This window comes from Heloderma suspectum, chromosome 1 (genome assembly GCF_057233095.1).
Source record: "Heloderma suspectum isolate Gila_16-S chromosome 1, 16-S_ref, whole genome shotgun sequence".
Lineage (NCBI taxonomy): Eukaryota > Metazoa > Chordata > Lepidosauria > Squamata > Helodermatidae > Heloderma > Heloderma suspectum.
In genome coordinates this window covers 241,737,789-241,762,204 of record NC_139458.1, presented here as the reverse complement: position 1 = coordinate 241,762,204, position 24,416 = coordinate 241,737,789, and the positions used below count along the sequence as shown (strand labels likewise).

General features: G+C 42.3%; 1 protein-coding gene across 2 annotated transcripts in view; it reads left to right on the top strand.

Moving 5' to 3' along the window:
- The window catches only part of RUNX2 (RUNX family transcription factor 2), a 158,203-nt gene extending 134,393 nt beyond the window's left edge, over positions 1-23,810 (top strand). For both annotated transcript variants that reach the window (XM_084822242.1, XM_084822233.1), the window contains one exon: positions 21,696-23,810. In XM_084822242.1, coding sequence (XP_084678368.1) covers positions 21,696-22,174 — 479 coding nt within the window. In that variant the 3' untranslated portion in view covers positions 22,175-23,810. The remainder of the gene's footprint in view (positions 1-21,695) is intronic.
- Positions 23,811-24,416: the final 606 nt, after the last annotated feature.

The window sequence follows — 24,416 nt, the reverse complement described above, 5'->3', positions numbered from 1 at the left end:
ATTTGCACAGACTACAGAGATTTTTTCATAATTATAGTAATAAAGATGTGTTTATAGTAAAAATAATAATCACCATCACAAAATGATGTTGGGCTTGAAAGAAGAAAAGGTCTGTTGCTCATCCCTGGTGACATCACAGGCAATATCTACACACACACACAACTGCATTCTGTATAACACCACCAACAGCATTGCAAGTGCTACCAAGGGAAAAGATTCCTATCCCGAGGGAAGGTGTCTGGATACTGAGCATCAACGAAAAATAACAAGTATACATCTACTGTTATTGTGTGTAGGGAAACTGTGTGGAATGACCCTGTGGATGACAAGATTTCCACCCCCACCACCCCAGAATTCAGAATCACTCTCATATTAAATTCTCCATTTAGGATAGGAGTTTCTATTTAGCCGTGTGGAGACATATTTCTTGTCTCCAAAGAAGCAGTGACTTTCTCTCACCTTGACACAGTATTACATGTGTCTATTTACCTTTAGGAAACATCATGCCTAAAGACAACATCATACTAGTTAAAGACAGCATCACACTAGTGGAAGCCATTAGCGCACCGGGAATTTCTTGCTCTCTCCTCCCAACTGCAGCCCTCCACACTGTCTAAAAAATCTGCTTCCAAGGATTTCCCAGCTCTCAGGAGCAGATTTTAGGGTGTGTAGGAGGCTTGGAGGGCAGGGGCGGGAGGGTGGGGAGGAGAATTGTCCCCTCCTGGTTGCACTGATGGAAGCCATTCTGTCAGCAGAGTGACACTATTGGATCCAACCCATTAGGAAAAGGATACTGAATATGGATACTGAAAATATACAGAAAGCAAACTCAAACCAAAAACTGTAAAGGAACTCTTCTTCCTGAATTCTCAGCCTGCTGAGCCTTAGTAGAAAAGAAATCCTTTTTTTTTTTTTTTAATCTTTCACATGTAAAGTGTGTGTGTGTGTGGGTGGGTGCATGGAGCATAGCAGCTGAGGGGGCAAAGTTAGGCACAGCACTATTAGGAATACCAGTAAATCCTTCACATTGTCATTTACACATTGATCTCAGTCGTGTTTTCGACAAGGTGTTTTTTTGTTTTACCCAAAGCAGTTATGGAGAGCTGCATTCTGGATTGGAAGTTATGGGGTGGGGATGCTTTTCTCTCTTGCCTATTTTTCTTATCATGATTGCTCCTCTGAGCTGCTTTTCTCCCAGTGGATAAAATGATAATCCTCGCTATTCCTCTGCTAAACTTGCAGCCTTCTGAGATTCCTTTTGGTTAAAAAAAGAGAGAGAAATGTCAAGGGATAGTTTGTGCTTGAAACTATCCCCTGACCAATGCAAGCTATGTCAGTGATAGATAGCTCCCAGCCATCTCAATGCAATATGCTTAATATTATACAGTTTGAAATCTGTAGTTTTAATATGTTCCAATTGCCATAAATAGGTTGAAAGGAAGAGGGGATGGGGACCTGAAGATGCCCCATCCAAAGAGTGTTTTTGTAAGCTTTACATGATTGTCAATGTATCATTTTATGTGAAATTTGGAAAATGATTTTAATTGACCTCACATGTTGAATAAAGGGGCCTATCCTACCTCCTAACTTACACACACACACACCCCCAACATACCCCTTCTTCACAGCACTTTTAGGGGAGGAAAAGCTAATTAAAACACTGCAGACAGCTCTTATGACGTTAATGGTTTTTCCTGATTTATGATAAGAATATTGATATTAATATGCTATTTTTAGGACATAAAGGCTGACTCTCTCTGGGCTTGATTTATTTATATTTTGCTCTGGAATTTTGTAGCCATACATAAGTCATTAGTGTGTGTGCGCGCGCGTGCATATGTGTATGAGAGAGTGAGTGTGTGAGAGAGATTAATGAAATGGAAATAAGGGCTGCAAGGTTGGATTTGTACCTTCCCCCAGCCCCCCTTTTGGCTAATCTGAGGCACACCACCACATCTGAAGCCACTTGGCTCATTATGGATTTCATGGAAATGGATTCTCTGAAAGTGTTTCCATATGTGTGTTCCCAATATATCCCAGCCTCTTCTAAATGGGAGTACAAACTCGTGCACAGGCTGGAAATGGCTTCAGGATGTGACAGAGAAGTCATATGACCACAGTGGCACTGTGGGTGGCCTTTTCTGAAAAACGGTGCCCTGTGTGTTGGCTTCTGTCCTATAGTAGATTCAGTTTCAAAGAGTATCTTCCTTCCCTTTGCTTAAAAGTTTTGAATCAAATTCTTAAACAGCAAAGAAAGGTTTTCTTTTCCAAAAAAGGAAGTGGGTGGAGAGAGTAAAGTATATTATTTGAATGGGATTTTAATGGCATAGATCATTCCCCTGTTTATGGGGACTGGGTAATATGGGAGTTCACTGGCAAATATCACTATACAATTTTTAACAGTTGAAACCAGTGCAGAATTTGGCAGTGTGTGTTTTCCTACAAAAATAAAGTAGTCTTATACCACAGTAAATATTATTCTTCATATTCTGCACATATACAGGGCTTTTACACTCTACATCCTTGTACTGTATGTTCATAATAGGCTCAATATAGTTAATCCACACGTCTTCTAAATCTTAATGAAATTCTGATAAAGTTCTTATCCAAGACAATTCTCATATGTTCTCCATACTATTCAAGGGCCTTTATCACACAGAGCTGTTATCCTGCGATTGAGATTGCTCCTTCACGGAAGTTTGCGGGCTCTTTACATGACGCCATGACCCTGCCGTGACTCTCCTGCACTAAATGTCCTTTGTTCCATTTTTAAATAGATTGCAGATAATGAGATATCAAATTACCCCGTTGTGTTCCGCTTCAGTTTCCTCCATGAACAGAGTTAAAGCAGCAAGAAGAGCGAGATCAATGAAAGATAATGGAAGATGGGGAGAAGGAGGTGGGGAAGTGTGTGTAAAGGGAGCCAGTGATGATCCTGCATTTAAAACAGAAGCAGAAAGCCCTGTTTTAAATGCAGGATTTTAGGTTGGTGTAGAAATGCCCAAGGTTTGCAATAAAAAACCTCTGAAGAAACGGAACTAAAAATTTTTGCTATTTAAACAAATTTGTGTTTTTGGCAAAACAGAGTCTAAAGATGAGATATGCAAATGTTTACCAGTAGATGTATATAATGTTTGCTTCCAATATCATATATGTTTATTGACTAAAATGCATAGATGCAAAAATGATGGGTATCCAATAAGATAATAGCATGTCATTGGATCCCAGTAAAATTAGGTTATTCTTTCTCCTATAGATATGTTGAAAACTTGCTATGCGTTATATCAGTTTTTATCAGCGTGAACAAGGCCATTATCTTTTATCTAAAAAGATTGTTCAATAAGCTGGACCACTATTTGGCTAAACTTTGCTATTTAGAACAGAACAACAAGGGTAGCTGAGCTTTTCCCTGTTTTGAAAGACTGGCTCATTTTTCTCTCTCATTGGCTTCCTTTCATTTAAGTGATTCTAAGATTAAAATTAGAGATCAGTTATACTCACAGTATGCTAATAAAGACGTGGAAACCATTCATTAAACAGGATTTAGTAGATATCATCTTTATATGAGTGAGCAATTTTTCTCTCATTATTTTAATTCCTTGACTCACCCTGAGCCAAAGAAGGCATTTGTGGGAATATGCTTCCAGACTATGTGTTCTTCATATTTGGATGGGAGGTATGCAAATGTTCCCATATGTCATCATCTTTGTATATGTGGGGCTCCACAAAGAGGGGATATTATTCATTATATATTCTTCTTTGATTTGTACACAAGTCTCATGAAAAGTTTTCTTGCACCTCTGTTGGACGGAATGTTTGATAGAACTTTGGCTGAGCGAATGTGTAAACTACTTGTAGATACTGATCTTTATGTAACAGGTCAAGTAGGTTTATTCACTGTGGCTGCTAAAAAGATTAGAGCAATGTTCCTAAAAACTATTACTGTAAGCTGTGCACATGATAAATTGATTTGAATGGTTTGTTCAATCTTTCCCCGCCACCCCCCGCCGCCATGTATGTGCGTATGTTGTGACTATTGTCTCTTTTCTGGTAAAATTTTAAGAACCTATGGTTATATGCAATAAAACTGATTGAGTGATGGACTGACTCCTACACACTTCAAAATTAAAGAAGGCTCTACAAATTTGAATGTACCCAAACTATCTTATTCTTTAAAAATAAACTTGAAAGGTTTCTATGGATTAGGCAGAATAGCTGAGGGGATTAAGTGGTATGCCTCCTGCTTCACCCAACAAGAGTTCCTAGGCTAGCGTGATTGGACTTTCTCCTTCTCTCCTCCCCACAGTTGCCCTCTATGCCACCCTAAAATCTGTTCTGGAGGGTTTCCCAGTCTTCTGAAGCAGGCTTTGAGGGCACACAGGGGGACCTGCCCCCATCCCAGTTCTGTTGATGGAACTGCTTCCATCAGTGGAATGCCAGTGTTGGATCTAACCCTGCATTCTGTTCATGTGCAGTTCTTCCAAATCTAAGTGAAGTACCCCTCCTCAAACCACTCAATCCAGTGAGTTCCGGGCCCAAGCGTTACTCCTTGTCTCTCTCTGCAAGACATTTCAGTGGAAGCAGTTTACAGAAGGACTCTCCAGTTGCTGCCGCACATCTGCTCAGCCTCTGACAACAGCAGTCCAGAGTTGGAGGTTGAAGAACATCCTTCCTTCCTTTTCCCAATCCCTGACGGTTGCAAATGATCAGTTTTCCACTCATTTGAAATAACCGTTTGTACATGTAACAGAACCTGGATTTTTTAAAGGTCTCAGGGCTGGCCTTCATATAGTCTCATCATTTTAAGAGATTATATGGTAGCCTCCTCCAGCATACTCCATTCCACTAGCCCCTGATAACTCAACATTCTGTGGCTACTGAGAATACTCTTCCCTCATTGGGCTGTTTTGTGAGATTTTCCCCTCTTAGTTTTTGGGCTTTGTAAAATATTATTTTCAAAGGTTCTTTTATGCAAACCTCAGGGTTCCCCTGAGCATGCCGCTACCTCCCTCTTATTTCTCAGTGGCCTTGATTTGGCTCAGTTTCTGTTGGTGATAATGTAATTTCCATGGGCATATCTATACAGCATATGTTTATGTACTAGTTCTGTTTTCTTACAGCTTCTGTAATCTGCCTGCCCAGATTTAGTCTCAATTCTCCAGGAAAAACATTAAAGCACTAAAGTACTTTTAAAGCAGATGGTCTCATTACCCTGTTTGTATGAATGTAGATCATCTTGCAATTAAGTCTACACAATTTTACTAGCCCAGCTACCCATTCATACTGGAGAGGGTCAATGCAGAACAACTGCAGGCGCTCTTGGGGGATACTGATTATCTAGACCCATTCCAGTCTGGGTTTTGACCTGGCTATAGGACTGAATCAGCCTTGGACACCCTGTTGGATGATCTTTATTGAGAGAGGGACAGGGGGAGTGGAACCCTGTAAATTCTGCTCAGTCTCTCATTGGCTTTTGATATCATCGACCATGTTATCTTCCTGGATCGACTCTATGGGATGGACATTGGAGGCACTGTGTTACAGTGGTTCTAGTCCCATCTCCTGGACTGATTTCAGAGAGTAACATTGGGTGACCATTCCTCGGCCACTTGGCAATTGAGCTATGGGGTTCCACAGAGTACCATCCTGTCCCCAATGTTGTTTAACTTCTATATGAAGCCACCAGGAGTGATCATTAGGGGATTTGGAGCCAAGTGCCATCAGTATGCTGATGACACACAGCTCTATCTCCCTGTGACATCTGAATCAGGTGAGGCTGTGCAAGTCCTGGATCAGTGCCTAAATTCAATAATGGGCTGGATGAGGGCCAATAAACTGAAACTGAATCCTGGCAAGATGGAAGCCCTGTGGATGAGTGGTTCCTGAGTCTGGGAAATAAGCTCATTGCCTGTTCTGGATGGGATTGCACTCCCTCTGAAAGATCAGGTTCGTAGTCTGGGGGTATTGCTAGATCCATCACTGTCGCTGGAGACCCAAGTGGCCACAGCAGCTCCCAGTGCCTTTTAGTACCTTTGGCTGGTTTGCCAGCTATGAACTTTCCTGGACAGGGAGAGCTTGGACACAGTGGTACAGGCATTACTAACCTTAAGACTGGATTACTACAATGTGCTCTATGTGGGGCTGCCCTTAAGACTGCTCAAGAGGCTGGAGCTAATGCAGAACACAGCAGCTCAGCTGTTGTTGGGAGCTGCCCCTTTTCAGCATGCAACTCCTTTGCTGAGGGAACTGCGCTGCTGCCTGTTCACTGCCAGGACAGGTTTAAGGTTTTGGTACTAGTGTACAAAGCCCCCCAAAACGTGGGACCAGGATACCTGAGAGAGCACCTTCCCCCTTACCAGCCTGCCTGTGGTCATCAGAGGGCATGCTCTTGGTGGTTCCATATGGACCTATGGTCTAATTGGAGTCCACCTGGAAAAGAGCTTTCAGTGGGGCGGCCCATTTTCTATGGAAATCCCTTCCTCTGGAGGTCAGGCAGGCGCCAACGCTGTGTTGTTTCCAGCACCTCCTGTAAACAGTTGAACTCCAGGAAGCCACGGTTTTTATTGGTACTCTGTTTTTTAAAAGAATAATTTTAATATGGTGTTTTACCTTTTTTATCTTTTTTAGTATTTTATCTCTTATTGTTCACCATTCTGGAATCTGTTTAGATGTGGAGCAGTATATAAATATTGTAAATAAAATAAATATCTGAGTGAGCTGCCCTGAGAACTTTGTGTTATGAGGCAGTGTATAAATATAAGAAAGAAAGAACCCATTTTAAGCATTAGTGGCATGTATTTTTTACCTGAGAAGGAAAAAAGAACCAACCAGCTGCCAGTTTACAATGTTTTCCCTACTGACTTGCCTGGAACCACAGATGAGCAGGCAAACAGATATCTCCAAGCCTGGAGTATTCATTATAAGGCAGTTGCTTGAAATAGAATGAGAAAAAACAGTTGATGGTAGTTTGGTTTTGCTCTGGAGGATAGGTATGTCTAATATTGCAGGCCTTTAATTTGCTGAGCGACTGTATTAGTTGAAAGTAAGGAAGTGTAAAATTGAGCAATTCTTAATGTAGGGTGCATGTTCTGTGAATCTGTGTGCTTTTAGCAGCAGTTGTGCATGCCCCATTCCTTGAAATTGAGTAGCATAGAAATAGGCTGCACTTATATGTACAGTGATCTTGCAAGGGCCAATTCAGACTGAATTGCTTTCATGTGATCAGCATGCACATGGAGGCTCCATAGATGGGGCATACATAACCATGCACTATATATGCACTTTCTGCCAACAGCGTAGACCCTTTGTGTATGAATTCTCTTGACTCTCCTAACTGCAAAGGGGAAAATGTACAGTGTAACTGTAAAGCTGATCACATGGAGTTGGAATGTTGATAAAGAAAAGCCCTGTATGGGCATTCCGCATGTAGAGAACCTATGCAGGGAGAAGGGAGTAACAGGGCTACTGGTGTCCATGCATAGGTTTTCCCTCTGCAGACATCTAGGGGGCATGCAGCGCACTCCCTCTGCCCCTTTCTCCACATGTACATTGTACGCATGGAAAATATCTGAGTAGGCCTAAAATTACCTTGTATAAACAGAAGGCAGAGATTTTTTGTTTGAAATACATAGTAAATATCACAGCAATGGTCGTAGTAGAAACACACACACACACACGTATGCTCACACAAACACACACCGACATGGTGCAGCTTGCTATAATTTTGTGCTAAATACACATAGTATGTCGCAGAGGTTAGTACAAAATTATGAAAACTCAGCCTGTTAGATGTCTACAGAAGGCTTATGAAAACCTTTCAGTTAGAAAGGGCACCAACCATGAAGCGCCACCAATATTTTAACTAAGTGGTGGAGCTTTTTGTGCGGCGAATACATTCCTATTGATACTTAAGATGATTGGTGTAAAGGATGAGCATATGAAAGGGGAATCTGTTGTTGTATTGGACAGCAGTCCACATTCATAACTCACAATATTGGGAACACTCTGGCAGCACCTTTATATATTTATTGAGTTTATTGAATTCATACCCTGTTTTTCTTCTCTCTTGGGTGGGTAAGTCTTAGAAATCTTACACCGTACCTAAAAGGGATAGTGCAGCAGTTCCTTTCTTAGCCCATTAATAATGTCTATTTTCAAGAATGTCAAGAGAAAATGGTAGTATCACTTTCATCACCATTACATGAACAAAGAGTTGTTTAGGAATCCTTCCAAAATAGATGTATGCAACATCCTAAGAGATAACTTCTTCAAATAAGAGAAAATGAATAACATGAATCTTGGCTGCAGAGGTTGAAAGTTTTAAAATTGTCCTGTGGTCACCTTAAAAGTCCACATCAGTATGTTATTCACAGGAGTTAATCTATGCAGAATACATTGCAGTCTAAAACAAGTGTAAATTATAGGTCAGTCTTGCAAAATGTTGTAGCATTATTTTGTATAAACCAGAACCAAGTTCATTAACTGAGAAATGAATATCATGCATTTGTAAATGTCGGTGTAGAAGTGACCATGACACATGCTAAAATATATGCAGACTGTGTTACTTCCTACCCCACCCATCCCCTGAAAAAAAAAAAAAGCAACCTAATGCAAACACAAGTGAATGTTGCTGGCAGGCACCCAGGTCAGTTTTGGGTGTTTTTTTTAATGAGACTTTAACATCAAAATAAGTGAAACCTAATTGAATTTTAATTGTTCTGATTTTTAAAATACAAAATGCACGTATATGCCATTCTATGCAGGAAGGAAAGAACATAACAATGTGAACTTACTGCTTCAGTGTAGATATTTAGGCAAGGTGATCTTCTGGTCCTGCTATGCCAGGGCTAACAGTGCATTATCATAGTTATGCTTAGTGACAGAGACAACACCAGTACAATATCTGTACAAATAAAAGCTGTACAAACAAAAGCCAACGTAGCAATGCTCGATAGACATAGCCACAGCTTTCCTGGTAACCACACCATCATCCATCAATCCAGAGGGTGCTCATCAATGACATCCCCACATTAGGCCTGCAGAAGAGGCACCAGTCAACAAATGGCGATAGCCTAACAACTCCATAACATCACCCAACACGCACACTGTTCGCAACCAAGCAGCTGCAAAGAGGTCACAATACCTTCCCCAGTACAGACTCTCATGGCAAAGGAGGACAGAAATTAGGGATTCTTGTGGGATTCAGTCTTCATGAATTCTGATACAAACTGACCTGATCCATACTTCCCAAACAAATGTGTGGATTGGCACTGGCCTTTGCACTTCCCAAACATTCAAACACAGTTCTTGACTCAGAATACAAAATGTTTTGTTTTTTTAATTTATATTTTGAGTGACTCGGAGTGTATTTCAATGCAATTTTGTGTGTGTGTTAAAAATGCAGATTAATATGGAAACAAGATGGAATGGACTTGTGAATGAACACAAGTAAAAATGACATGGACTGGCTATAGCCACTAACTCCAGGATTTCCTGCAGAATCACGTGGCAGCACAACACTGCCAAAAAAACAGGCAACCTTGTGCCAGAGTCAGACATAGAAAAAAGGAGTACCATTCCTGTCGCGAGGCCTAGCTAGCTCCATACACACTTCCATACCAGTGGGACTCTGTTTTTAACCTCCAGTGAGTAAGGGCCAGTGTGGAGAACCCATGGACTGCCCATGAGAAGGGCCCAGGTCCACTAGAAGAACAAGGATCCCATGCAAACACTCATCAGAACACTCCACAAAGTACAACTTTATTCGGGCCAGTATGAGGAGCACAAGCTGTTTGCAAGGGAGAAGGCCACAAGGAAGGGGTTTTTTTAACATTTTTTTTCTTGTAACACACACTTCCATACCAGTGGGACTCTGATTTTAACCTCCAGTGAGTAAGGGCCAGGCACAGGCTACTCTAGAACAATCAGAAATAAATTTATTTATTTATTTATTTACTTATTTCATTTCTATACCGCCCAATAGCCGAAGCTCTAGAAAGCTAGACACAAAAAGGAAAATAGACTATGGAAGGACAAGACTCTCCAGTGGTGGTGACCTGCAAGGTGTGTGCAGTGTCTGTTTTCTTGCCTGAGAACAACATGGTCTAAACGTGCAACAAGTGCAAGTTGATCACACTGCTGGAAGAAAAAGTTAGAGGACTGGAGTGGCGACTGTCGACCCTCCAGGGAATAAGAGAACACGAACAGTTCTTGGACAGAATGGTGGAACTACAGTAGCAAAGCAAAGTACAGCACCTAGAAAAGCAACAGCAAGCTGAGGCAGAAGAGGTAAATGCTGAGGTGAGGAAAAATGCAGTAGAGGATACTCCTTGAAAATGGGTGACAGTTAGGAGCAGGAGAACTAGAAGCCACTCTGCACCAGTGGAGGCAGTGGAACTAGGGAACCATTTCCAGGTACTTGAGGATGAGACTGGAGGACAGCCTACAGAGGAAGAATTACAGAGGAACCTTCATGAGAGCGAGCAAGAGGCTGAAGGTCAGTCAAGCAGAAGTGATGAAACCAAGGCCTGCAACAAAAAGAAGAGAAGAGAAGGAGGAGTGGGAGAGTCCTTGCTGTGTGGGATCGAAACCCAAGTATGTTGCAAAGACCTGTGGACTCGCCAGGTATACTGTCTCCCGGGAGGATGGATTAGAGATGTGACTGAAGGGTTGCCTGCACTCATAAACCCCACTGACAGGTATCCCTTTCTTCTCATCCATGTGGGAACAAATGATACCGCCAAGCGGAGCTACAAAGAAATTACATCAGACTTTGAAGCTTTGGGAAGGAAACTCAAGAACTTTAGGGCCCAGATGGTTTTCTCATCCATCCTTCCAGTAGTCAGAAGAGGGATAGAAAGGGAAAGAAAAATATTCCGGGTGAATGACTGGCTACAAAGGTGGTGCCGATGAGAGAGATTTGGATTCTGGGACCATGGGCTATACTTCCTGGAAGATGGGCTGTTGGCAAGGGACGGGCACCTCACAAAGGCTGGGAAGAATGTGTTTGGCCACAGCATGAAGAACTTCATCAGGAGGGCTTTAAACTGAATCCTGCGGAGAAGGGAGACGTAAAGTTGGGGGTAACAATGGATGAAGGCTCATGCACCGCAACAGAGAGAACAGTTCTAATAGCGCCCAATACTAGTCTTCACAAACATGTAGGAAGAAAGCCAGACCATGAAGCACATGGTCTTCAATGTCTATATACTAATGCCCAGAGTATAGGAAACAAACAGAACGAACTTGAACTCTTCATACAAGAGGGAAATTATGACTTGATAGATGTAACTGAGACTTGGTGGGATGACTCTCATGAGTGGAATACAGCAATTGAAGGATATAATTTGTTCAAAAAGAACAGGAGGAACAGAAAGGGAGGTGGGGTTGCACTGTATGTGAAAAATACATATCTCTGCACAGAAATACAGGACAATGAGCTTGGGAGCCCCATCGAGAGCATCTGGATTCAAATAAATGGAGCAAAGAATAAAAGGAACCTGGTGGTCGGAGTCTACTAACGGCCACCCAATCAAGGAGAAGATGAGGATGAAACTTTTGAAAAGCAAATTGCCAGTATTTCAAGGAAGCATGATACAGTAGTAATGGGGGACTTCAATTTCCTGGATATTTGTTGGGAGACAAATTCTGCAAAACATGGCCCCTCCAGGAAATTCCTGACTTGTGTGGCGGATAACTTCCTCCTATAGAAAGTAGAGGAAGGAACTACAGGATTGGCTATCCTTGACTTGATCCAAACCAACAGAGATGACTTAGTGGATAAAGTAGCAGTTACAGGAACTCTGGGGGAAAGTGAACATGTTATATTTGAGTTCTTGGTTCTAAAGGAAGCAAAAGCCGAGTGTTCTTGAGTTCTTGGTTCTAAAGGAAGCAAGCGACTCTAACGAGAAAAGGAGTCCAAGATGGGTGGGAGTTTTTAAAAAAGGAAATTCTAAAGGCACCATTACAAACAGTTCCAACAAGAAAAAAAGGTGGAAGACAACAGAAGAAGCCGATGTAGCTTCATAAAAAGCTTAGAGATGACCTGAAAACAAAGAAGTACACATATAGGAAGTGGGGAGAAGGCCAAGCAACAAAGGAAGAGTAGAGGCAGGTAGCACAGAATTGCAGGGACGGCATCAGGAAGGCTAAAGCGGAGAATGAGCTGAGGTTAGTGAGGGATGCTTAAAGCAACAAAAAAGCTTTCTTCAGCTATGTGCATAGTAAAAGACAGAGGAAAGAAATGGTGGTTCAGCTATTAAATAAGGCTGGCAAAATGATAACAGATGACAAAGAAAAGGCAGAAGTGTTCAATTCCTACTTTGGCTCAGTCTTCTCCAGAAAAAGGGTCTATGACCCCCCTGGCAAAGATGAAGTACAGGCTGAAGGGGCAAGATTGCAGCTTGAGATCGATGGCATATGGTCAAGGAACACCTAAGTACTTTGAATGAGTTCAAATCTCCAGGGCTACATGAACTGCACCCTAGAGTAATAAAGGAACTGGCAGAAGAACCACTCTTTGAGAAATCATGGAGGACGCGTAAAGTGCCAGATGATTGGAGGAGGGCTAATGTTGTCCCTATCTTCAAAAAGGGCAAAAAGGGGGAACCTGGGAACTACAGACCAGTCAGTCTGACATCAATCCCTGGGAAAATTCTGGAGCAGATGATAAAGCAATCAGTCTGTAAGCACCTTGAAAACAATGCAGTGATTACTTGAACCCAACATGGATTTGTCAAGAACAAATCCTGCCAGATGAATCTGAGCTCATTTTTGGATCAGGTAACCTCCCTTGTGGACTGTGGGAATGCTGTGGACATAATATACTTCGACTTCAGCAAAGCTTTCAACAAAGTGCCCCATGATATCCTGCTTAGCAAACTAGCTCAAAGTGGGCTAGATGAAACAACTATCAGGTGGATCCACAGTTGGCTACAGGATCGGACTCAAAGAGTGCTTAGCAATGGAATCTTCTTAAGCTGGGGAGAGGGAACGAGCAGGGTACCCCAGGGCTCAGTCCTGGGCCCAGTGCTCTTCAACATTTTTATTAATGACTCAGAGGAGGAGGTGCAGGGAATGCTGATCAAATTTGCAGATGACACAAAATTGGGTGGGATAGCTAATACTTTCGAAGACAGAAACAAAATTCAAAGTGATCTTGATAGACTGGAGTGCTGGGCAGAAAACAACAGAATGAAAGTTAATAGGGATAAATGCCAAGTTCTGCACCTAGGAAAAAGAAACCAAATTCACAGTTACAAGATGGGGGATACGTGGGCCATGGCTCAACAACACTACAAGCGAGAAGGATCTTGGAATTGTTGTCGATCACAAGCTGAATATGAGCCAACAATATGATGTGGCTGCAAAAAAGGCCAATGCTCTTTTGGGCTGCATTAATAGAAGCATAGCTTCCAAATCCCGGGAAGTACTAGTTCCCCTCTACTCAGCACTGGTCAGGCCTCATCTGGAGTACTGTGTCCAGTTCTGGGCACCATACTTTAAGAAGGATGCAGACAAGCTGGAGAGGGTTCAGAGGATGTCAACGAACACCTGGTTCAGATCAGGGGACTGGAAACAAAGCCCTATGAAGAGAGACTGAAAGAACTGGGCATGTTTAGCCTTGAGAAGAGAAGACTGAGGGGAGATATGCTAGTGCTCTTCAAGTACTCGAGAGGTTGTCACAGAGAGGAAGGCCAGCATCTCTTCTCAATCATCCCAGAATGCAGGACACAGCTCAAGTTACAGGAAGCCAGATTCTGGCTGAACATCAAGAGAAAATTCCTGACTGTTAGAGCAATACGGCAGTGGAATCAATTACCTAGGTAGGTGGTGGGCTCTCCCACACTGGAGGCATTCGAGATGAGCTGGACAGCCACCTGTCAGGGATGCTCTGGCTTGGATTCCTGCATTGAGCAGGGTGTTGGGCTTGATGGTCTTATAGGCCCCTTCCAGCCCTACTATTTTATGATTCTATGAAGCATGGAGAATTCAGTTGAATTGTTGGGAGGGCTGAGAAGATGTGTTTATCATGGGGAGGAAATGGCTGTGGCTTTGGAGCCTCAGTGCAGGCTCAGTATCTGGTAGGGTGATATGATGTTTGGAGGAGTTGGGACAAAAGGAGAAGGAGGTCAAGAGAGGTTATGATTTATTTATTTATTTAGCACCATCCATCCATGTATATGACACTGTACTGGTTCTTCTTGTGATGTGGGTTCAACATCTTTTAGTTCCTCTGTCTCAACCCTGCTGCTGATGAATGACAGGTTAATAAAAATTAAGTAAGTAAGTAAATAAATAAATAAGCTTTCCTCTATTATTTGGCTGTGGAGGACCAAAGCAACTTGGTGTGTGTTACTGGCTGTGTGAGGTAGGTGGGCCTATAGTGGGCTATTAAGATGTGTGTGTGTGTGTGTGTGTGTGTGTCCGTCCATCCGTCCGTCCCAAGGATTATGGAGCACATTGGATTCCAGAGTACTGTTGGCAGAATATAGAGGAGGAGCTAGAGGCAACTCTGCTGAGGTTCTGATGGTTGTTTGGAATTGGTGATTTACCAGGGCAGTTGTCAAAGTTGCTCCCTAGTGTCCTTTCACCCTGTCTTGAAGGGCCCTAGCCCCCAGGTACGGAGTAGAGCAGAGTAGAGCAGAGCAGAGCCAGCGGGGTCAACTAGAGCACAAGTGGTATAATGCCTGATATGACTGAGCATGCCACAGAACATGTATGGGGAATCTCCAGCTCACAGGTCAAATTTGTCCTGCCAGGCCTCCCCTTGTGGCCTGTGAAGGGCTCCCTAAGCCACTGCCACTTCAGAGAAGGGAGAGGGGCAGGAGGGTGGACCCCAACTGAGCCACTGGCTCGAAGAGTGCACCTCCATCTGCTTCACTCCTTCCTCTCCTTTCCCAGTTCTCAACTGAGTGAATGGGATGTATTTGTGAATGGTGTGTGTGTGTGTGTGTGTGTGTGTGAACGGAGTCTGGGAAGCTACACTGGAGGCCACATGTCAGTGGTAGGGGTTGGCATGCTGTATACTTGGGAGTGCTCAGGGTGAGATGGAGGTTGTTTGACCTGATAACTTCAAGTTATCAGCTTCCCCTCTGTGGGCTCCTTCACATGGAGCTTTTATCCTGCTATTGATATTGCTCACTCACTGAACTTTGCGGGTCCTTTGCATGATGTCATTAACCTCCAAGGCACATCCAATGGTATTTCCTGGTTATTTCATCTCAAAAAGATCCAGAACCAATGAATCACCTTTTTAACTCGGAATGTTACGTGATTAAAACAGCCAGTAGATGGCACTGTTTCATTAAGTTCTATGGGACCTTGAAAATTAAAAGCTTCCCCTCTCACCAGTCACATGGTTGCTACCTGGGAGCCCACAAAAGGCTCCAGAACAGGAGGACTGTGGGGGGTTTCTTAAGTGTAAAGGCAGCCTGTATCTTACCTGTGTGTGTGCATGTCCTTGCATCCTCTCCTTATCCATCAGGCATAACCTGAGAATAGGATTACTCTGTAAATCAGCCTTTAAATTAAGCACTAGCCTGGTAGCGGGTGAGGGGACTGGCAGAAAGGAGTGGGGTGGAGTGTTCCACTCCTCCTCTGTGCCCAGCATTTAAACCAAGCCCCTTCCTTCATGCTCAGCACACAAACGCAGCTCTCCTCCTCTGCTAGCAACATTTGTGAGCTGGTTTGCAAGGCTGCTGTAAATATATGTTGTTATGGGCAATCTGAAATAGTAGTGAGATTTTTTTAGGCAACCTACTAAAGATCAACTGTACTTGCTTAGATAGAAATGCTTGGGATACTGGGATGAGATGAGTATTGCTGGGCCATTTATGTTGTACAGAGGGAAGAAAAAGTGCATTAAAGTTGTACATTTCCATTTCTTTCTTGGTAGTGTGCAGATGGACAGGAATGAGGAACATGGTTGGTGATGTATAGACTAGGCAAAATGCTGTCATGCTTCTTTAAAGTGATTCTATCAAAACACTGTTAGTGATCCCAAATTAATCTTTTCCATTGAACCTGATAAAATATCACTGTAAGAATTAGTCATTAGCAAGGAAGACGGTTTGCAAAACAAATACTTTGTATGAGTAATATATTCACTAATATCACAGAGCCCTTTTCATGGGAAGGGCCAAGGATTGTGTTTGCATGCCAAGTGTTTGAAAGATTGGGACCAAGCAACGGGAAGCACTAGTACAGTGAGGAAATGTGGAAAGCTGAAAAGACAAAAAGATTTTTAAAAATCTGTGCTGAGATCAGTATAGAAAGCAACCAATTTCGGGGGAAGGATGAAGGGTTAGTAAAAGAAAAAGAAAAAAAGTGCTAACAGTAAACTAGTATATAACGAGTGAGACCTACAATAAAATGTTGCTGAGTGGAGTGCTTCAGCCAGTTCAGGGTTCCAGCTGGTGAGCCATACTCTCTTCCAGAATACTCCATTGTGTTCTCTCCCCTTCCCCCTCCACCACCACTAATTTCCCATCCCTCCCCAATAGACGAGCCAGCTCCACTCCGCGACGATCCCGCAGAGCCAGCCACCGGCAATACAGCTGGCCGCCATTGCCGTGCTGTATCGCTGGCTGAGTGAAGGCTAACTCTGGACTGAAATGGCATAGTGGACGACATTTGCGGCCGTAAAGTTGTTAGAATAACCTAAATGCAGCCATCTACGGCTGCATTTAGGTTAATCTAACAGCTTTACGGCCGCAAATGGCATCCACTACGCCATTTCCGTCTCTGTTTTTTCACACGATAGGCTAGCCATAAATGGTTGCAATTAGGTTAATCTAACAGCTTTACAGCCGCAAATGGTGTCCACTACGCCATTTGTGTCCAGAGTTAGCCCTCACTTAGCCAGCGATATGGCATGGCAATGGCAGCCGTCTGTATCGCCAGCGATGCAGAGCCAGAGGCCAGCTCTGCGGGATTGCCGCGCGGAGGAGCCGGCTCAGACTGGATTCCGGAAGGAGGTGGAGGTAAGTGCTCCGTTCCACCACGGACTCTTTGGGGTCCGTGCAGAATTCTCCGCCATCCCTAATTTTGGACCAGCTGAAGTTTCCGGACCATTTTCAAAGGCAGCCCTATGTATAATGCATTGCAGTAAGCTAAACGAGTTAATTAAGGCTGCTGTCCTATACACACTTGTCTATCAGTAAATCCCATTGAATCCAGCGGGGCTTACTTCTGAATAGACATGTGTAGGATTGTGTTGGTAGTTTGCTCAGAATAACATTGTGTCTTTTATTTTCTTGAAGCATCATGTCATCAACTATCCAGGCAGGTGGAATTTAGTGTAGGCAAATGGCACAGGAGTTTGTTATTCAGCCTTTGCGCTACACTTGGTAATATTAGGATTTTTTAAAAATCCCTTCACAATTATCAGAAGGGTTTTGTGAATGCAATGTGCATTCTCTACATAAGGGCCAAACTAGATGTGAAATTATTCATGCAATTACTAGTTGTGTGAATGTGTGTTTTTAAAGTGAGTTCCAGCTGCCAGGACGCAAGACCCTGCTCTGGCTCAGAACCATGGCAGGTGGGAAGGCGGCTTTAATCTTTGCTTCTGCCACAATACTGATCCAGATTGGAGGGCCTCCACAGCTGGTATTTACATTAGGAGAAAGGTTCCTATTGGCATGAATGAGCCGTACATCCCAAATTAACCTTTGTATACATGCTTTGGACCTGGCTCATTTTTTACCTGTATCTGTATAAGTGGAAGGTATAAAGGGACAATATCTATAAGGGAAACCTTTCAACAAGGATATCCCTGATGTTCATGTGGCAGAGATATCCCCAGCCATAATGCCCCCCCCCCCCCGCATGCAGCCACTAGCGGTATTTATTTATTTATTTATTTATTTTGTTTCTATACCGCCCAATAGCCGAAGCTCTCTGGGCAGTTCACAACAATTAAAACCAAACAGCACACAATAAAACAATTTAAAATATATAAATTTAAAAAATAATTAAATAATGCTATTTTTAAAAAAATAATAAAAAATAGCATTTGTGCCTATGTGTGTGGTGGTGTCTCTTAGAGTTTTTTCCTCAAGGCTTTTTTTTTACTTGCAAACCTTAAAGTTTCCTGAAGTCTGCTACTACTTCCCTCTTGTGTGTGGAATTGTTTGTGGATGGTGCCATTTTGGCTACATAAAGATTGGCATTCACCCCTGGACATTGCTAATGGAATGGTTGGAAAATGTAAGGTTAGGAACATGAGAAGCTGCCTTATACCAGGCCAGACTATTTGTCCGTCTAGCCCAGTGTGGTCTGCTGCGATTGGCAGTGGATCTTAGACAGAAGGTCTTTCTCATCATATGTTACCCAATCCTTTTAACTGGAGATACCAGGGACTGACCTTCTGCATGCAAAGCACACATTATATCGATGTTCAGGGGCAGATCCTTGGGCTGTAGTTGCTGTATAATTTCCACAGATGCAGAAAAGAGTCACTGTTGTTCTTTTCCTTATATTAATAATTTAACAATCCTTATAGTGTAAGCAGAAAGAGGATCACAATTAATCTTTTCTACCTCTGTGGAAATTATACAATAACTTTAAATTGCCTAATACATATTAGTCCATTTCCACAGTATTAGGAGGGAAGCAACATTCTAGGATTCTAAAATAACAACTTTGTCTCTGGGTGGTATTGCCTCTGGCTGTTGTTCAATAGGGAGGAAGGATGGAAGGAAAAAGAAGGTTGCCTGCTGATAAAAGTGTTCTTGCAAATGGTACAAGTTGGGTATTAGTATCAGGTTCAAGGATGAGGAAACTAGAATTGTATATCAACTTCACTTGACATTTCAGAACAAGTAGGCGTTGGTCTAAGGGTTAAACTGCATATTACATTAATTACATAACGTGAAACTCCCCTTCTACTCTTTATTTATTCCAGGGTTAGTGTGCAGGGCATGTGGGGCCCCAATCCAGATATGGACCAGCACTTGCAAGGACCACTTTGCTGCACCAACATCTATTTTAGGAAAAACAAATTAGTGAGGCTGAGAGACAAATAACCTGCCCAAAGCAACTACTGAGTTTAAGATAGAGGTGGGTTCTGAGGCCCAACCACCCTCATCCAAATCAGTTCATTTTCAATTAACGTATCCCCAGACACTAGTTTTCCTCCCATATCTTCCCCAAATTGATTTCCCATCCAATTCTCCACCAAATAGATTCTCACCAAATTTATTGAATTAATTTTCCAACTGAAATTTTATTTCTCACTTCAGTCAATCCAATTCCCCAGCAATTTATCCCCCCTCCCACCCAATACTAAGTTTCCCTCTGACACCGCCCCCCCCCCAATCTATTCTTCTGTTCCCTGCCTCCAGCATAAAGGGGCAGACACAAAATTTAGAATGGGCAACTGCTATCTAATCTGAAGCCACCTGATGAACCATGCAGCCCAGCCCAGCCCACACACACACACCCTGCTAGGGGCAGGGCATTGAGTGAACCCTGCAAAGCCTTTTTGCACTCCTGCACTAGCTAGAACACTGGCAGTGGAGCCTACCCCCTGCTCCCATGAATTGCCACATTAAGGGCAAATAAAGAGATAGTGGTTGGCTGAGTTTCCTCCTTAAGTTGACGGTTCTGCATGCTCTGTTCTCTGTATAGGAAGCCATAATTCCTGCTGGGTGAGAAGCTTACTAGAGCTGGGTCACTGACAAGTTAACTGGCAAAATAATTGAGTTGAATGACCACTTCTTATTTGACCACAGTCAAATATTCCATGAAGCCAAGAATTAGGGTGGCCATTTACGCATTGCCAAAAAAGAGATGTATCACAAAAAAGGACAACAATTTGCATATGTAAGTTCATATTATAGACACAAATTTAGAAACAATAACTATAATTTAAATAGAAATTCAATGCATCTCACGATAGTGGAGAAGACTGACTAGGTGACCTGTGTGCCTGCTCAGTCCACTTGTCCAGGTGCTAATTGTTGATGGGCAGCTTCAAGGCCTCTGTTGCTCTCCTGCCTTATGGCTCTTTGACATTAAACCAGACTAGGACTGGACATCTCTCCAAAGAGAGGATACCTTGATACAAAGGGCTGTCCTCCGCCAGCTCTCCAAAATAGAAGACTGTCCTCTGTAAAGTAGGATACCTGGCCACTCTACCAAGAATACACTTGTGTAGCTGGGGTCTGCCTTTAAGAAAGAAAGAAAGAAAGAAAGAAAGAAAGAAAGAAAGAAAGAAAGAAAAAGAAAGCAAGCAAGCAAGCAAGCAAGCAAGCAAGCATCATGGTATTATCTGGCAGTGAATGCAGGAGTGATTATTTGATCAATATTTGAATGGTCCATTGGGAAAATATTTTGACTAATCAGAAGTCCAGCCCTGCTATCTGCAAAGCTTGACTGCTGGGTTTTGAGATAGTCTCACATCTTGCAAAGCTCTAGATTGGCTTTTACATACAATGTATTTAATTGTGGTGGTGAGAAAATAGGCGAATGAATCTAAATAATCCTAAGAATTCTGTAAAGTTACCATCTTTGATTAAGAGTTTAAAGATAAACTATTTGAGTTCATAATTCTTATAATCTCCTTCTAGGCTCTTTCTATAAATACTAGACAATGATTTTATACATTCTGCACCTATATTTAGAGTTCTCTTGGAACACTTTTCATCCTATCCTGTCCTTTTCTGTTTTTTTCTTGCATTGGCCCAGGGTAGAAGAGATCAGGAATGGATCAAGTACCATACATTCCCCCTCCCTACGTTCTCCCTCTTATTTGCTTGCTCCCCAGCCCTCCCCCTCTTGACCAGAGTTCATCATTATGTTGGCTCAGTCTTAACCAAGATTAAACCAGAGTGCTCCTAACTTTTTTACCAGATTCAAACTTTGTTTGAAAACTCTAGATTGCCACAATCTGGCTAGCGTTAACCATGTTTAATGTTGGGGACAAATTATGGCCAAGGATGAAACGGAGAATATGCATGAGAGTGGAGAGGGCGCAAATCTCTTGGCTCATTCCTGATCCTTTAACCATGGCTAAGCGATGGGAAGCACTGTATCTGCATGTTACTTCAGTACATTGTATCACATTAAGTATTTCATGGATGTTTTCCACCCCTCATGATAGAATCCATTACACTTTGTTTTCCAGCCATTGATTTCAAGTGAAGCAAAATTATTCTACCAATCCATGCTCAAATTCCAGCACAGAAACTAGATTAGAAATACTTCGTATCCTGCATATCAAATGCTAAGATGGGAGGATGCCAAATGCAGTGCCATGTGTGTCTCTACAAAAAATACTGTGAGGCAGTTGAGGTTTATAGCAGCAGAAGACTGGCTGCATGTACTGGTGAAAAACTGAGTGTCAAATGGACAGCTTTCATAGCTTTTGCTCTAGCAGGGGCCAATTCAAATTTTTAAAGATTTCTCATTGATTAATATTGGGGTTTGTGTGATTTATGATCAAAAGTAGGAGTGCAATGGATTTCAGAAAAAAAAATATCCATGATATTAGCAGAGCACCTGTATTTGGTCATAGTGGACTCTCACAGGTTATATTGTTTATATAGGGTGTTGTTCCTTGCAGTGTTTATATAGAATGACTTGCTGTTCTTTTGGGGAACAAAAGGAATGGGTTTAAGTTATATCATCACTTTTAAGAAAAAAATGGATATTTACAGAATTTTCCCCCATCTTTTGTTATAATTTTTTAGGTGCTTCAGAGCTGGGCCCATTTTCAGATCCCAGGCAGTTTACAAGCATTTCATCCCTCACTGAGAGCCGCTTCTCCAACCCACGAATGCACTATCCAGCTACCTTTACTTATACACCGCCAGTCACCTCAGGCATGTCATTGGGTATGTCAGCCACCACTCATTACCACACCTACTTACCACCACCTTACCCAGGCTCTTCCCAAAACCAAAGTGGACCATTCCAGACCAGCAGCACTCCATATCTCTACTATGGCACATCGTCAGGATCATACCAGTTCCCCATGGTGCCGGGGGGAGACCGCTCCCCCTCCAGAATGCTTCCTCCCTGTACTACCACATCCAACGGCAGCACATTATTAAACCCTAACTTGCCTAACCAGAATGATGGTGTAGAGGCTGATGGAAGCCACAGCAGCTCCCCAACAGTCTTGAATTCTAGTGGCAGAATGGATGAGTCTGTTTGGAGGCCATACTGAAATTTTATCTGCATGGCCTAAAGTCTGTGAGCCAAAAACAAACAATTGTCAGCTAATTATAAAGTGCCTGTTTGGGTTTTTTTTTTTTTTTTAACAGATTGTGTTGATATGTGCAACTGTGTAGCTGGGATGTTAACAGCTAATTATATAGATACAACATGTGAATGAACTTCTGCATCATAGTTCCAGCCAGTGTGGATCAAAGCATATTAAATTTTCCTGTTGGGAGCATTTGTCTGAGTTTTATAATGATTCCAACACAGAGAGACATAGACACACACACACACACACATTCAGTCTAGACTCTTGTAAAAAATAAAATAATTAGCAAGTTCTTTTGCCAAGAGAGGAGAAATGGACTCCTGCCAATTATCAAGACAAAGCTTGTGCTTTATCTGTTTTTCAAAATAATCAAAAACACCTTGAACTTCAGGTACAGTTGCAATCATACAATATACAGGATCCCTATGCATGCCCAGTGCAATTCACTACTTGTGTTTGTGCATATAGAAAAAAACATTTCCATTTATACCAGCTCACAGTAAGTCTTCAGCCATCTTATCCAAACCTTGCAGCAGACAAAAGATAGAACTTTTAAGATGCATGGCTTATTTTGTGCTGAAAGAGCATCCTACAAGGTACCAAGACAACCTTGTTTATTTTGTGTTATGCATTTATGTGATTATTTTTGCCTGCGTTAGCCAAAAAAATATTGGGGGGAAACCCCCTGAAACCTAATTCCTTATGCAAAAAAGCAAATGATAATGGCAATATATCTTACTCAAACCAAAACAGTATCGGTAGTATGTGTGTTTGGCTATCTTGTTTAATTTTATTAAGTTATAAATATGTAAAAATCGAGGTTTTTTTTTTTTTTCAAAAAATGAATTGTCATATAATTTTAAAGAAATATTTATAATTATTTAATGATATTTGGTCCCTTTAAAGTTTTCTTAATGTAATGATATGCTGACTTCGGTCTCTAAAAATGTTCGTTGTTTTTTTGTAGTGGCAGCCTTTGAGTGCTACAAAATCTCAAGGCCATGCCTGAGCTCTGAAAAGCAGTTCCAGTATGAACCAGCTGCAATGTGACTTTAAAAAATGCTTCTCTCAAAGGAATTTGGTTATAGCACATTGTTTTCATTTATGAAGGAAATACAGTTTTAAATGTTATTGGATATTTGGTTGCCTTTTGCCTCAAACTGGAAAGAGAAGCAGAATGTGTGAAAAATGCTTTTCATCTCTGCCCTCCCCTTGGAAGTCCTCTGCACTCTGGAAGCACCCCCACCCCTATGATTGGGTGGCCCTCTGGAAGGGTATCCTATCAGGTGGAAAGGACTGCCACCAGCAGGAAATATTGCCCCTCCCCATGCAGATAAAAGTACATTTTTCTCACGTACTAGAGTGTTTAGATCTCAGCCAATGTGTTCTGATGAAATTCTACAGTTTCTCAAGTTTTTATCAACATTTGGAAAACAATGAAATGGTCTTCTAATTCAAAATAAATGAAAAGAAAGAGGGGGGGCTTAAGGGAAGATTTTCAAAAATGTCAAATGTTTTCAAATAAAATATTAACAAACCCCTTGTGGAAAATTAAGGGCACAATCATATTCAGAGAGGCGACTGCCTCCGAATTCAGAGGCAACCATCTATCCAATGCAGGGCAGGAGAAGCATGGAGGGGATCGTTCCCTCTGCGCTTCTCCTGCCCTGCATTTTTGGCTAGACAACCGATTGCCACTGTCTATCTGTGGGAGGGCAGAGCAGGGGAGGAGGCTGCTGTATGACACATTGGCTGTATTGTACAGGCATTTCCTCCCGCCCCAGAACGCCCCCAGCCACGCCCCTTTTCAGCCGCTCCACACTCCTCTTGGGAGCACGGAGGACAGGGCTGTTCCGTGCTGCCTCTGAGGCAGTGCGGAAGTGGGGGGAGGTCGGTTCCCGGAAAACCAGATATCCTATGGCTGTCTAGCCGCTGTCTAGCGGCCATAGGATTGCTCCCTAATTATGTTTACTGATTCTATAGGTCTTATCTAGCATCAAATGCTAGAGTAATGATGCTTTCTGAGTTTTTTTTTTAACTAATCTTTTCAGGAGATATGGTAACCATCATGTTTTAAAAGAATAAGCACAAGTGAACCGCTGCAGTGCAGATCCACATTTTTGCAGGTCCAGCATTCAGCAATATATAATAGTTCAAGCTTGAATACAGAAGATGAAAGTCCCCTTAGGATCACACACCT